The sequence below is a fragment of the Anolis carolinensis genome, chromosome 4 (genome assembly GCF_035594765.1).
Source record: "Anolis carolinensis isolate JA03-04 chromosome 4, rAnoCar3.1.pri, whole genome shotgun sequence".
Lineage (NCBI taxonomy): Eukaryota > Metazoa > Chordata > Lepidosauria > Squamata > Dactyloidae > Anolis > Anolis carolinensis.
Window position 1 is genome coordinate 104,708,352 of NC_085844.1, and position 16,132 is coordinate 104,724,483.

The following is a 16,132-nucleotide window of genomic DNA, read 5'->3' on the forward strand; positions in this document are numbered from 1 at the left end:
ACAGCAGCAACAACAATGAAAGAACAATACAGTATTTTAAAATGAAAACAATTTTAACCAACATAAACCTATCAGGATTTCAATGGAAAATGTGGGCCTACTTCTGGCCAATGAGATAGTCAAGTTAATTAGGATTGTTGTTGTTGTGTGCCTTCAAGTCATTTCAAACTTTGGCCGAGTCTAAGTCTAAAATTAATTATTTATTTACTGCATTTATTTACTACATTTATATCACACCCTTCTCACCACAAAGGGGACTCAGAGCAGCTGTATGTACATACAATTTATTATATTAGCATAGCACAATATTAGCATTATATATTACTATATTGAACTATACCACTATACTGTAATATTATATGTAATATATAACATATAATTAATATTATTATATAGGATTATTATTAGTATTATATTGTGTAACATAATATTAGTATCAATACTATATGTATATACAATATATTATATTATTAAAACTGATATAAAAATATTATATTATAAAACTGAGGGCGAGGGCCAGGTAAATGACCTTGGAGGGCCACATCCGGCCCCCGGGCCTTAGTTTGGGGATCCCTGCTCTAGACTATACCACTATCTTATGACCCTGTTCCCCATGGTTTTTATTCTTATTTCTTTCTCACCCCGAGTTTTAACTTAGTGTTCATGTGGCCCGCCCTGGTTTTTATTGCTTTTCTGATTTTGTGTTGTATTATGTATATTATTATTATTGTATTGTTTAATTGTGTTATGATGTGTTGTTTTATATTTTGTTATATTGTATTGTTCTGGGCATGGCCCCATGTAAGCCACCCCGAGTCCCCGTTGGGGAGATGGTGGCGGGGTATAAATAAAGTATTATTATTATTATTATTATTATTATTATTATTATTATTATTATTATATAACGAAAAGGCCTTCCTCCAGCTGAGCACATCTTGTCTACAGTAAAACAGCTTCAATTCCTAAAATGAAAGGGGAGCCTGGGAAGTGCCCCCCCTCCATATTGGGCCAATAGAAAATGGATCTTTTGGCACCCCAAAGTGGAAAAAGATATCTGCCTTCCCAATTTTGAGAGGCTCCCAATCGGGGTCCTGTCCGAAACATGGGACATGAAGTGGGTCAAGGTTTACCCTGAAAGCACAACCCTAGTTCCTATCACCTACCATGCTGACACTGAGGTGACATCATAGATAGGATTCTCCTACTGTACCACTCTCCCCTCTTGCTATTCCAAAATTGGTTTTTAAAGAGTAATTTTGTTGTTACTTTTTAATGTAACAACTGCTATAACTGCTCCATTCATAAAAATTAGAGAAAGCAAGGTTACAAGGGTATGCAGAAGTTGTGAGACCACAGATCAGGGAATCAGTGCTATTGTGGAAGTGGAGAAAGGTGCTACTGCCATGATTTGTATGATTAAGTCCTTACACACAACCACACACACATTTTTTCATCCCCTATGCAAGCTAATGCAGTAGCTTTGCTTCATTCACATAGCAACAGGGAACAAGCACAATGAACATATGTGTTTAAACTTCTCCATTCTCTCTTGAAGACTGGGGAGGGGGCAGATGATAATATTTTCTCCGGTAATCAAAAAGAGTGCTGACATTTGCACCCTGTTAGCCTTGGCTCCGTCACTACACTTGGAGAGAGATTCAAGATTGACAAAATTACTGGCAAGGTAAAATGTGTCTGCATTTGCACTTTAAATCCAAGCTAATGGCAGGATAGTTTCTGCTTAATGATTTGAATAGCAAATGGAACAAGCCAAAAACTTTGATGCTGTGGTATGAAAGGCTAGTGTTTTTTTGAGGGTAATTTAACAGTAGGTTCAGGAATGAGTCAACCTTATCAGACATTGTACTTGGTTTTTATTATTGCATATAATTTTTGAAAGATAGCTACCATACTACCTCTCCATGCAAAGACTTTACAGAAATAATATGACAGATCTACTGCACAAAATTCCTGTTCTGACATAAAACTGTTCCAAGAAAAAATATATATTCAAAGCTGTGTGTGCCAAACTGTGCTGTCACAAATACATCATAATAGAGATATGACTAGACATATGAACCACCCCACAGCTTCATAAATATCTTCTGAAATTCACTACAATTTCTATAACTTTTTAAAAATTGTATGTGGAATGTTTCTGTTGTTACAATAGTGCCTGGGACCATCACTTTTTGCTGCCATTTTGAGAGATATTGCAAAGGAAAGTTAAGGAATTTCTCTGTTGACCTTCTAAAAATTGCAACAGGGAGTTAAATGCCTCTTTCCTGCCATTTTGAGAGAGGTTTTAGTCATCTGTGGTAATAGCTTGGAATGCACATTTTCAAATATTAAGGAGGGATCTGTTTAATTTTAGAGCAGAAATTGCCTAAAAATCTTTGGAACTGTTAAAACACCTGCAGTTTAATACTGTACCTCATCAGTGCATCTGAACATATGAACTGAAATCCGTAAAAAATGATGCTAACACAAATCAGTTAGTCTCAAAGTTGTTCACAATTCTTTTTCCCGCCCCTTTGCATTCATATTACTATTTTATGTTGAAACAGATTAAGATGCCCATCACACTGAAAAGTTGTTATATACTAGTACACCAGTATTTTCTTCACTACTGTTCAGTAACTTAGTCTTTTGACTCCTTTTCAAAATACTGAATTGCCTATGACCTTGTCGAATCAAATATATCAGTTCAACATTTTAAAAATACATATAATTTAAACTCCAGAGTGTTAAGCCTATAGAAAAAAATCTATCCATTTATAAAAGCTGTTGCAGAGAACTCAAGAATCCTTTTAAGGTCAGCTCTGCATACTGTTTTTTAAACACAGTATTAATATTCTTCTTGTTATAGGGTTTACACTCAGGACCTCTTATCCTCTGAAATATTCCTGTGTAATCCATGAGATACCTGTACTTCCAGTATCATCTATAAGCACATACAGAATATTATTACATTGCTGGTTTCTATCATTGCACTAGCTGTTAGTACAAGACTTTCAGTAAATGTCCAACATTCAATGTTGTGCAGTGTCAGTGAACTGTCATGTGGAACATAATTTGGCAGAGATGCTGAGGTTTACTATTAATATAAAATTCTATCAGTTCATTTCAGCCAAGGTAAAGTATACCTCATATTCTTTAAATATCAAAATTCTAATATTTCCATTTAACAGTTTTTAGCAACTCTATATGCCTTACAGAGGGGCTTAAAGTTCCTATTAGGCTTCAAGAGAGAAAGTAAAAACAATGGTATTCCATTCCCTTAAAGTTAAAAACAACTATACTGCAGCAGTAATGACAAATAGTATGGAAATTCATAAAATACTATTCAATCAGGCAATTGATAATTTAAAATACAAACTGACTAAAACTACTGAAAGGGAAAAGGACAAAAATGTAACCACTAATCCCAACTCAAATACAGTAGAGTTCTGGTTATCCGACTTCCGGTTATCCGACACTCCGCATTATCCAACGCTCATGGCTTTCTCTGCAGCTGCCTCCCCTCCTCCATGCCTGGGAGCTCAAGAGGGAGAGAGAGAGGGAAGACTTTTCTCTTCCTCTTCCTTGGGCTGACCCGGGAGGATGCAAATGAGGAGGCGGCGGCGGAGGGGGAGGCAGACACAGTGGCACAAGCAGCCATGGAAGAGGTAAGCATCCTGACCTTTGGAGAAACCCAGAGCATGTTGCTGTTTAGCAAAACGCCACGGGTTTCCTTAAGCCAGGCCTTTGCCAGAGGGAGGAAACTCTTCCCTCCAGCAAGGGCTCGGGACTTCCGAGAAACCCGAGCATGTTGCTAAACAGTGACACACCCCAGGTTTCCCTAAGCCAGGCCTTTGCTGGAGGGAGGAAACTCTTCCCTCCAGTAAGGACCCGGGATGTCGGAAAAAGCCGGAGCATGTTGTTAAACAGCAACACTCCCCGGGTTTGCCTAAGCCGGGCCTTTGCCGGAGCGGGGAAACCCTTCCCTCCGGTAAGGGCCTGGGACTTTTGAGAAACCCAGAGTGTGTTGTTAAACAGCAACACGCCCCAGGTTTCCCTAGGCTGGGCCTCCCTATTATCCAACAGATCTGGTTATCCGACACTCGGCCCACCCGTTTAAGTCAGATAACCAGAACTCTACTGTAAATACATTGAACCAAGTGCTGATTGAATCTCATTGATCCCAAGAACCTACCATAATTGGGTTCAGCAAGTGAAAATGCATTACAGTGATCCAATGTCACTGAAATTGCACTCACCTAGGCATTTAGAAAAGGGAACTCTGTGTATTGGACATTGCCATGCGGGGGGGGGGGGGGGTTCAAATGAAAATGTTTGATACATAAGGAACAGGGTCTTCATGTAATTTGGTCTCAAGCGACTGAGAGCCTTAAAGGCAATTACCAGAAATCTAAACTAAATAAATGTACTATTTTGACTGGGAAAGGGCATAACTGAAGCACTAGTCAAAGCTGTGCAACTATATCTGGCAACTATTTCCAATTGAGCATCCAGTAGTAAAGTCAGGTACAGGACTGATCCTAAACTCCAAACTTTATTCATAAAAGGCTCACATCCTATACATAAGCCAGTAGATATTCTAATCAATAGTACCTCTCTCTTGTCCATATTTATTCCCTACTAATTGACTTGAGGTGACTTTACATTCTTCCCAAAATGAGATAGCAAAGAAACACAGAACAGTTGTCAGCATACTGATGAGAATAACTCTACATTCCCAGACAATCCCTTCTAGTAATTTCTCATACATGTTTAATAGCATGCAAGACAAGAGCCAATCCATATGCAATTCATAGACTAGTTTTCCTGTACATCTGTTAAAACTTCCATAAATTGGTATAGCTCACAGAGAAAAATAAAAATACTCAGCAAATTTAAACATGAGTGTGTATTTAGGGGAAAATGTATGCAAACTGATTAGATTGTCAGCAAATATGTCTTCAAAATGTAACACACTTACTGATACATACATTTTTACAAATGCTCATTTAACAAACAGTGCTATTTTTTGTTCTAATAGGGCATTACTGTATGAGAGTCTCAAGAAATTACTTCGGGGGGGGGGGATTTCACCTTTCAGAACCAAACAAAATTGTGGTTTCCCCCAAAGTAACTTTCCAAAACTCTGGTCTCAACTGCACAAATATATTGTTCATTATTTACAGTACAGTAGAATATAAAATGAAAAGAAACGGTACCTTTCCAACATACTGTGGATCTGGTCCCATGTGCTCTTCTAAAACAAAGAACTGGTTCCATACCCATCCACGTTTGGGACGATGGTGCACTTCCGTTTCCCCCTCTATATGTTTGGTTTGGTTTCTGGTCACCTTGATGGAGCCATGATGTGCAGTTCCATAACACCTCTGCACAAAACAGAGACAAACTAGGACTGGACAGATACAAGATGTGCTCGTAATTCTCATTGTAGGATCGCTTTCCAGTTGAAGGTGCTTTCTTCCCGTCTGCACTTCCTTTTTTATTACTGTAATCTGTTAACAGGCTTCCATGGGTGAAGGAAAGAACTGATTTAAAAAAACAGTCCAGAAAGGTTTTTTTATCCTGTCCATGGTTCAGCTGTCCATTGGTCAGAGGTCACTTACATCATCGAATGTAAAGTGATGAAATTGTTCACTTTGCTGATCTTCACAATTGACTGCTGGAGCCACACATTTTATATCTAATGGGGGAAAAGAAAAAAGAACACTTCATAAATCTATAAAAACAGTACCTTCTCATCACTGATCTCCAATTGCAATGAATATACTGACAGGTTTTGCCAAGATAGTGTCAAACAGAAACCCACATTCTTTCTAGCCTTTTGCAGAAACGTGTGTGTTGGGTTTTATTCATGTGTCCTAAAATTAGTGTAGTGTGTAGGTAACAAGAGCAGAATATTTTGATATACAGCATGAAGTGATGCCTGGATACAGGAAACGTATTTATGAAATTTATAACTCCTCTAAATTGCTTAAATTCTGGCCAGTTAATACAATTGCCTTACCTCGCATCCTTCAAGTACCTTGCCAAGTAGGTTCATTTCATTTCATCTCTAAAGCAATTACTAGGGCCAGGAAAAGTGAAGAGATGCCCCAGAATGTCAGAGCATTCTAGGATATTTAGTTCTTTCTGCATTAAGTTTGTTGTTCATTTTTAACGATTGTCTAGCATGGGGCAGGGGTATAAATAATAACATATATATATATATATATATATATATATATATATATATATATGTGTGTGTGTGTGTGTGTGTGTGTGTGTGTGTGTGTGTGTGTGTGTGTGAGAAAGAGAGGGGGGGAGTGGGGAGGGAGGAGAGAACTAAATATCCTAGTGGATCTCTACTACTGGAGATTAGCTGGAAACTGATGACTGAGCGATCCTCTATTTTAGTTGCCGTAGTTGTCCATTTCAGCTTCTCATATTTAGAATCTTAAATTCAACTAATCTCTGAAATTTTAAGGTTTTTTTTAAAAAAAATATATGCTGAACACATATGTGGTTTTTGGATGTGGAATTCTTTTGTGGGGTTTATAAGTAATTTTGCTTCTCACCATACACATTTCTGCAAGCATATTTTTCTAATTTAAGGCATTTAGGAACATTATTTTCATTATTATGATGCAGTTTTATATCCACATTTCACTCACATGCACATTTGAAGGTAGATTAAAAACATACCGTGTTTTCCCGAAAATAAGACAGTGTTTTATATTAATTTTTGCTCCCAAAGATGCGCTAGGTCTTATTTTCAGGGGATGTCTTATTTTTCCATGAAGAAGAATTCACATTTATTATTGAACAAAAAATGAACATTTATTATATACTGTACAGTAGTTGTCATCACAAACCAGCATAACCAGACAAACTGTGAATCCTATCAATAATTTCTTGTTACTACCAATATTTCCATGTACAACACTCTATAGTACGTACACTTACTGATCCTGCATGCTCTGGTGTCCTGTTCGATGGGCATGCATCCAAACAAAAACTTTGCTAGTTCTTACTTTCGGGGGAGGTATTATATTTAGCAATTCAGCAAAACCTCTACTAGGTCTTATTTTCTGGGGATGTCTTATTTTAGGGGAAACAGGGTAGAGAACTGAACTGCAAAATTAAGAAAAGGACATGTCCCGAGGAATAACAGATGTTCATTGTAAATATAGAGTTTAAATTTCATATCAGAGGGGATCATACTAAAATATGAATCAAAAACATTTCTTCCCCTGTCCCCATCTTAATAAGCATCAGACCGTCTATTTTTGCACTTGGGATTATTCCTTGGGCTTTTATCCACTGTGATCATTATCATTACAGAAGCTATGTACAACACAACAGAAAACATCACTGAAATTAGTTCATATTGCACAGAGGAATAGTCACTCCATTGGAGTAAGCTGTCCTCTCACACACACACATTTAGAGAGGGAGAGAAGCTACAAAGCCCATTGAATATTAGAAGAAGAAATGTTGAGAACTGTGAATTGTGTTTAAAATGAGTGACAACAATTATAGTTAGATTTGTACCCAATACATATGCCTACCATGTTAGATAGGAGAGATTTGTTGTTTTGGCAGGCTCCAAACTGAGGACGCAATGCAGATTGTCATCATTTTAATGACCATGGCTCAAAGCTATGAAATTATGAGAGTTATGTAGTTTGTTGAGGCACCATCACTCTTTGTCAGAGAACGCTAAATAGCTTATAAAACTACAACCCATATCCCTGAACTGAATCAGGGTGGTTAAAGTGGTATCCAGCTGCATTCATTCTTAAGAGAAAATGCACTCCATGTCAATTAAAGCTGCAGTAACAACAGCAATAGCACCATCAACAACAGCAGCAGGCAAAAAGAAGCTGCGGCATTTTGGTAAATAGGTTTTTTAAAATCTTCTTGCAAGTTTGTGTCTGTGGTATAAGCATCAATTGATATTTCCACTCCTACAGATCAGAAACATACTGCATGGAGTGATTATGGTTCTGTCTTTGAAACCAGGTTGCTCCTTGCTGTCAGGAAGAGAGAGAGTTTTGAGAAGGAGTTGCAGAGGATGATGGAAAGAAGCCAATATCCCTTCAAGCAGCAAAGACTAAAAAAAGATAAAGTGAAACATACCAGCTCTACCCAATAATCTCACAAAGAAACTGCTGCAGGAAACAAGTACTCACACTTGTTTCTTCCACCCCTGGGTGTCATTATCTCATGGTAATCACACCTCTGCCTTCCTGGTGTCTCATTTAACAATCTAATGTGAGAGAAGAATGAGGGTAATATACTTAATTCTGATGAAAACAAAAGGTTTTTTTAAAAAATAAAACAAAAAACATATGAGGTAGCATACATAGTATTCATAAAATGTCCACCCGCCAGTATGGTTTATGAGTTTCTGCCTCACTTTCTGCTCACATGCTTCAAAATGAACATTCCCACTGGAATGACAGACACTTTGGCAAAGTTTGTACGCCATCCAAATACGCTTCCATTGGGCATCATCAGGGCAGAGAGCAAACACCAAGCCACATTTTTCCTCCCAATTAAGGAGTATCACCCTGGGAAATGCACACATTTTTTCCAATACAAACCAAGTAACAAGCATAAGTATGACACCAGAGATTTTGCTGAAAGGAACGTAAAAATATTGCAAGCTTTATAGTAAACATGTGTCACTTCACACAAAACTTTCTTTGACCACCACCTCCAAATATTGTTTCCTAAAGACTCAGGGCCCTTCTACACTGACCTCATAACCCATCATGGCTAACAGGTTTACCTAAGTTGTTCAAACAATGCCTCAAATAAACTTGGATTAATGCAGAGAAAACTGGGATTTCCCAGTTTACTCAGCATTAATTTGATACCTGGAAAAATCTGGACCTGAAACTAAGGTCCGGATATATGTAGGTTTCAGGTCTGTGAGGATTATGCCATGCTAGAGGTCAATCCATGCAGCCATCCCAGTTCTTTGGGCTCCTGGGGCCTGAAGGAGTGGGAAGGTGTTCCCTTCTCCCACCCCACCCCTTTCCAAAAATAACTTACTAGTGGGATGTGCCAGGAGCATAGGCTACTCTGCAGAGTATTCATGATGTGCAAAAATGACATGTCAGAAGGTGGGGGGAGAGGATGAGATATTTCCCTTCTCCTACCTCCTAACACGGCATTTTCACACATCAGAAGTATTCTGCAGAGGGGCCTGCACTGCTTTTTTTTGGGGGGGGGGGAGGCTGGAGGGGGGTTGTATTCCATCCTGGGTCAACCTTCGGCATTTACCCACCCCTCAAGGGAAAGCTTGAAGTTTGGGTTGGGCATGGCAGAAAACCAGGGGAAAGTGGTTTATTTTAATTTGCTTCCTCCCAGGCTTCTGGCCTGTCTGGAAGGGCCCTCAGTCCTATAGAACTCATCTTCTTAGATCCAGATTAGCACTTCACAAATCAATGGGATTGGTATTCTGTAAGGTAAAAAAAGGTAAAGGTTTCTCCTGATGTTAAGTCCAGTCATGTCTGACTCTGGGGTGTGGTGCTCATCTCCATTTCTAAGCCGAAGAGCCGGCGTTGTCCGTAGACACCTCCAAGGTCATGTGGCTGGCATGACTGCATGGAGCGCCATTATCTTCCCATCGAAGTGGTACCTATTGATCTACTCACATTGGCATGTTTTCGAACTGCTAGGCTGGCAGGAGCTGGAGCTAACAGCGGGCGCTCAAGCCGCTCCCGGGATTTGAACCTGGAACCTTTCGGTCTGCAAGTTCAGCAGCTCAGCGCTTTAATGCACTTCGCCACCGGGGCTCCATATTCTGTAAGGTAGTGGTTCCTTTTGTCAGTCAAATGAAAACCTTGGACCCCTTCTTAAAATGTAGCAGCAGATAGTTTTTGACATGCAACATTAGAATGTTGTACACAATAGGATGTGATCATGTGTGATCTAAAATTCAGTATTATTTATTCATTAATGTATACCCCACATTTTCTCTCCACAAGGAGACCTAAAGCAGATTACATTAAAAGCATTTCGATACAATTTAAAATCTATAAATATTCAAACATTAAAACAGAATTAAACATCAATGGTATTAAGAAAGTCACAGTTAAAATCCATTAAAAACATACTCAAAGCTAAAAACCACAGCACCCCGACTTGATCTTAGAAATCTTTAAAAGTCTGCCTGAATAAAAAGATTTTAACCTGCCACCAGAAGGACAACAGAGAGGAGGCCATTCTGGGTTCTATGGGCAGAGGAAGAGTAATTTCAAAGTGTGGATGAGCGTAAGCAATTTTTTGAGATATGCAATATGCAATGTTGTAATATGAAATGAATTTCTTAATAATAGACATAACTGAAGTTAGAGGTCAAAGAAACTAAAAATGTTTTTTTTTTCAATCCAAGCTCATAGACTCCCTGAAATCTTTCCAACGAACCCCAAGGAACCCCTGCTCTAATGCATTAAAATGATTATACTAAAAGTAAATTTATAGCAACACTGTTCAGTTCATAATCTGTTTCCTGGAGATAATAAAACACTATTGATTTTGATGATCTAATCTTCTATATTCAGTATTTTATTTTCATTCATATGAAAAAAAATAAACATCCAACCTAATATTCTGATACTCTCCAATAAAAGATCATCATCATCATCATCATAATCATCTTTTTTTTTTTTTGAAAAACCCATAGTCAGGCTATATACAGAATTTCAATTATTGTATGGGTTGCAAAAGCTTAAATAATGCATCTGAAGTTTTTTGTTTTGTTTTTAAAAAATCAATGTATTTTTTTTCCTGAGTCAGATGCACATAGAATATAATCACTTCATATGGACTTGAACAAACTATGTTTCCTTCTAGCACTCTTTCATAAACAAGACCAGCTAGATAATCCAAATACTACCAAATGAGGTTGGTGAAAGAGATGCAGAATGCCAGGTCAAAAATGTTTTTAAAAATCAAATTAACAACAACAGTTTCCATGCCATCAGACTGAATTGAGTTGGTCAAATGCATTTTGCTGCATGAAGCTCAAGGTGACACACTGCTCTCTCTACTTTCATTTTTGTATTGCATGATTCTGTTGTGTCTGGCTTAATTTCTATGCTACGGCTAGATATAGAGAACAAACCATTCCTAGCTCCCCTGAAAGCTCCTGCAGCTTTATCCAAGGCAGAAGTTATGGTCAAATCCCAGGCAATTTTGGAATACCTGGAACCCAAATCTAAACAAGAAATACATTTATGTTTCATATAACCATTATACACAAATGCAAATAATTTTATATCATATTTGCTATATGTAAAAAATCCGCACAAAACAAAGTTTGTGTATACCAAACTATTAGAAAGCAAAGGTGTCACTTTCTCAGTGAGCCATTTGGACAATTTCAGATTTTGGAATTCTAGATAAATAATGTTCACCTTATGGGTAAATACACATAATTTTAGGAGAGCAGTCAAATAAACTCTATCATATGTGTGCTTGTCCAGCAGTTCAAAAACTTTTGTTTGCAGTTTTAGAAGGACATTTGGGCTTAACAGTGAGACATTTTTTGAGAGTGCTCAGATGAGAAAAAAAAAACAGCACAAAAGGACTCCATATGTACTTGTTGATTACTATCTCTTTCATACATACATTCACACAAACTGTCCCTCCTTTACAATATGGTGCATCTGCTTCTAATTAACAAGGTTTCCTTATAACAGAGAGAGCCAGTCTTTAATGTGTTTAAGGATGTCCTTGCAAAATCTCTCCAGCTGCTCTGTTGCCTTTACCAGCACTACCACTTCCTCCTCTCCCTCCCCCTTATATTCTTAATATCTAAACACAGTATTTGATTCCCACTTCCAAACCTTACCACAGACATATTCTTTAAAAATAACCACATATGTATTAATTATAATACACATTTGCTTCCTACTGGTCCTCCTCTGTTCATTTTCAGTAATAACTACATAATAAAATAGGTGTATAAGCTTTCCTTTCAAAATCTAACACACACACAATATTCAAATCATCTGCATCACATAATCATTCTTTCTGTCAAAACAAGTTTGATTACTTTTTTATAATGATCATGAGAAATATAAATAATCTGGCCAAACTGAAATGCTATCCATGTCATGGTATCAGCCTTTTGTTCCACTTCCTCCTCTACTTGCATGATATGTAAACCTATTCTGTGAAAAATCCCATTCTCCAGAATTAGTTTTTTGGCTTGCAGATGGAAAGGAAGGGGATTCTGTGGGATGTTCATGCAATCTGCTTGCTTGACTTGTACTACACTATTTTGATTCTGTTTTTTTTTCAACTTTGCCTTATTTTGTGTCATATTCCACTCTAATCACCTCTCTAGCCCATTTCTTTATTCAGCTGTTATACTCCTGTCTTAAAATTGTCAGCTTGTCCCCATTGCATCACAAATTACTTTCTACTTCTGATATGCCAATCCTTTTTATCCACATTCTTTCTTCAATACTGTATTGAATCCCTTGGAATTAATTCTTGAACACATATGAGAACTAGCAAGAGTCAAAGGAATACATGCTGATTTTTGATGAAAAAGAATACAAGATACAGGCAAGTTATCCTTCTGAGGAACAAAATGGTGTTCTAATGTTATTACTCTTTCAATCAGATTCAGAATACAAATCCACTTTGTATAGACAATTTTTCAGAGCGTGCATAAACATGTTTAAGTGCATTTTGAACAACTTACATACGTTATCACTGCTTAAGCATCCAAATTTAACATGTCGCAGAGCCGGCCCTAGGTATATTTCAAGTGTAGGCGAACAGAATTTTGGCGCGCCCCCCCCCCCACAAAAAAAATCACTGAAAAATAAAAGCGTTGGATAAGTGAAAAAGTTGGATAATAAGGAGGGATTAAGGAAAAGCCTATTAAACATCAAATTACATTAGGATTTTACAAATTAAGCACCAAAACATCATGTTTTACAACAAATCAACAGAAAAAGCAGTCTCGACTGCGCCCCCGTATGTTTGCCGCCCGAAGCGACCGCTTAATTCGCCTCATTGTTGGACCAGGTCTGTGTCAGGGTTAACAAGGAAGGGATGAGGACAGACTCACAAGCGCCCTGCTCAATTTGTTTACCCACATATTGGCCCTGCCTTTAATTTCCCTAGTTTTGAAACATTGTGTAACAAAGTATGAAAGGGATTTCTATTATGTTCAGTTCTATCCAAGCAAAAAGCTTTCTTCATTTCAGCCAAAAATATCCCCAGAGTCACTTACAAAATAAGTGATAAGAAAGTCCATGGTGTTAAGCTTACCTCCTAAAAGACATGACACATAACAAAAAATAAGCTTGATTGGGAGAGGGACAGATAATAGTTTACTGCCTGGGTAGCTTTGAACAATGAACCACCTTCTTAAAGGTAGCTGAAATACAGCAATATGTATGGTGCACATTTAAGTTCCTATTTTCAAAAAATGCATTTGCCATTTTTTTTTACAAAATTGCAATACACACATTGATTCTCAGCAGTGATAGCTCATGCTGCATCCCTCAGCCATGTAGCTATTACAGTTAAGGTGACACATTGGATGAAAAAGAAAAAGAAGAGCTGGAATAATTGCTTAGCTTAATACCAAGTAATCATGGGAGTTTCGGTTTTATGAGGTCTTCAGCATTTTCTGTCAAAGAGTGCTGGTGCTTCATCATATTATAAATCCCATGATTCCACAGCATTAAGCCTTGACAACAAAAGTGGTGCCAAACTGCATTAATTTTACAGTGTAGATTCATCGTATGATTGCATAAAACCTACTCATAGAAAGCTCAAACTATGTTAGAAATCGAATTCTATTGACAATACTTGAGACTTGACTCTGTCTCTGTGTGTGTGTGTTTCTGCATGAGAAAGAAAATTGTATGTTACAACTTCTACTTTGTCACCTCCTGGGAATCCTTACAAAATGAGTTCCTTATCTCCAGAGGCAACTAGAGCAAGTTGAAATTAAAATAAATTACTAAACAAATTTATGGGCTTGCGGAGGGAGGGGAATGACAAAGTTATGTGGTGATGCTGAAACTCATGAGAGTATACCAGTTGTCTGCTTAGAGGAGTACCAAAGCACTAATGAATTCCCAAGGACCCAAATCTAGCGTCATGATGCAAACTAAATGAAGCCTTGTTACCAGAAAAGCACATAGTCCACGCTGAACAAAAAAAGAACGAGAAGCTTAATAGGGTTGAGTCCCTTCCATTCGCCTGGTTTGTCAGTTTCCACTTAATGCAGTCCCTTGGTTTATGTTGTATGTGTGCTATGTTAAAGATGACTATCAAAAAACATGTTATTTAAGGACACATTCCATTGGAAGGAAGGAATGGTCCAACTAAAAGATAAACATCAGAAAGGAGTGAAGAGTCTTCAAACAGCTACCACTAGGAAAGCTTGACTGAGCAAGCATATGGCTAGAGGTGGTAGGTGTCTCTCACATCAGTAGGGTGGAGAACACACTGAATTTTTAAAAAGCTAGGAATGATGCTGAACCTGTTTGGGGAAATAGGGTTCTGCATCTGAACTAGCAACTCTAGAATTTAAAGTAAAAACCTGAGCAGGTTCATTATCCCAATAACATAGGAAACACCATCTGCCACTGTACACAAGCTCGTTACTCAGACTCTTTTTGGAATGGTGAGGTGTCGTCCATTTTTATTTAATATAAAGACAATAATTAATATAGCAATTGCTACTACAATGTTTAAAATTATTAGTAAAGTGTAAAATATGCATGTACACATGCATATACAATATTCAAATCCCACTTTGGTGGCTATGTATAGGCAAGGAGCAAGGAGCCTCAGTCCTCCAATTGTTTTGGCATACAATTGCCATCAGCCATACACCAATGCAAAAGAACTGTGTGAGATGCACTTCAAACTGTCCAGAGGGGCAAAAGTTCCCTCACACTTGGTGAAAGTGGTCACTCAAGCCCAGTAGTGGCGAATCTATGGAACGCGTGTCAGATGGGGCAATCAGAGCCCTCTCTGTGGGGACACATACGTCGCCTCAGTACAAAGTTCATCAGAGTTCATTAGGCCCTAGGGAGAGAATGAGGACAAGCAAAAATGGTAGAAGAAAAAAGAGCTCCCCACCCTGAATCACATTGGATTCAACATCTGAGGTAAGTGGTAACAGTAGAGGCAGAAGTAGCGCCACACGGGGAGGAGTTGCAGCAACCCAATAGGAGCAGCTGTATGCACGAGTATGAGCGTGCATGCAAGAGGGGGCATGAGTGAAGAATGGGCATGCAAGGTACTCCTTTAGACCATGTAGGGGAGCAAACCGCTGCAGTAGCAGTATGCACGGCTCAAGTAAACCTTACAATTTTTCCTGGGGCTGCTCATTAGGGGTCGTTGGGGGCCAAGAGCGAGTGGAAAGAGAGCCCTCCATATGCATACTTTGCCCTCTCTCTTTTGGCATGATACACCTGTACTGTTATCATTTTGCTTTTCTTTCCATACTATAATAATGCTGTCTTCCCTCTACGGCTCAGGGCAGTTATATTATTATTATTATTATTATTATTATTATTATTATTATTATTATTATTATTATTATTTTATTGGATGACACAGTAAACAAGATAGACATGCTGGATTTCATATCACAAAATCACAAGTCAAACACTTCCCAAGTGTCTAGGACTGTGTGATGTATTTTCGGATGATACGCGCAGACCCCAGTAGGGTCGCCTTTTGCAGTTGACAGATCGTAATTTTGACAATGTCTATTGTTTCCAAATGCCGGCTGAGAACTTTTGGCACGGCACCCAGTGTGCCCATCACCACTGGGACCACCTGCACTGGTTTCTGCCAGAGTCTTTGAAGTTCAATCTTGAGGTCCTGATAGCGGCTGAGTTTTTCCTGTTGTTTTTCGTCAATGCAACTGTCACCTGGGATGGCATCCGCAGGTGTTACCTTGACGTGGTGCAGGGGGCTTAACTGCTCCAATGATGACTGAGGGCTGTGCTGGCGGTAGTGTAACTACCGGCAGGTCCAACCAAGCCAGAGAGGCCTCAGCTGAGGAGTGGAACCAAGTGCACCTAACCCATTAGCATTATGGAGAATCAAACCAAAACAAAGTCTATACTGG

At 38.4% G+C, this 16,132-nt stretch overlaps 1 protein-coding gene across 3 annotated transcripts in view; it reads right to left on the reverse strand.

Moving 5' to 3' along the window:
* cdh18 (cadherin 18) overlaps nucleotides 1–16,132 on the reverse strand; it is an 854,880-nt gene that overhangs the window by 263,622 nt on the left and 575,126 nt on the right. For all 3 annotated transcript variants that reach the window (XM_062977606.1, XM_008114216.3, XM_008114218.2), the window contains one exon: nucleotides 5,220–5,701. In XM_062977606.1, coding sequence (XP_062833676.1) covers nucleotides 5,220–5,447 — 228 coding nt within the window. In that variant the 5' untranslated portion in view covers nucleotides 5,448–5,701. The remainder of the gene's footprint in view (nucleotides 1–5,219; nucleotides 5,702–16,132) is intronic.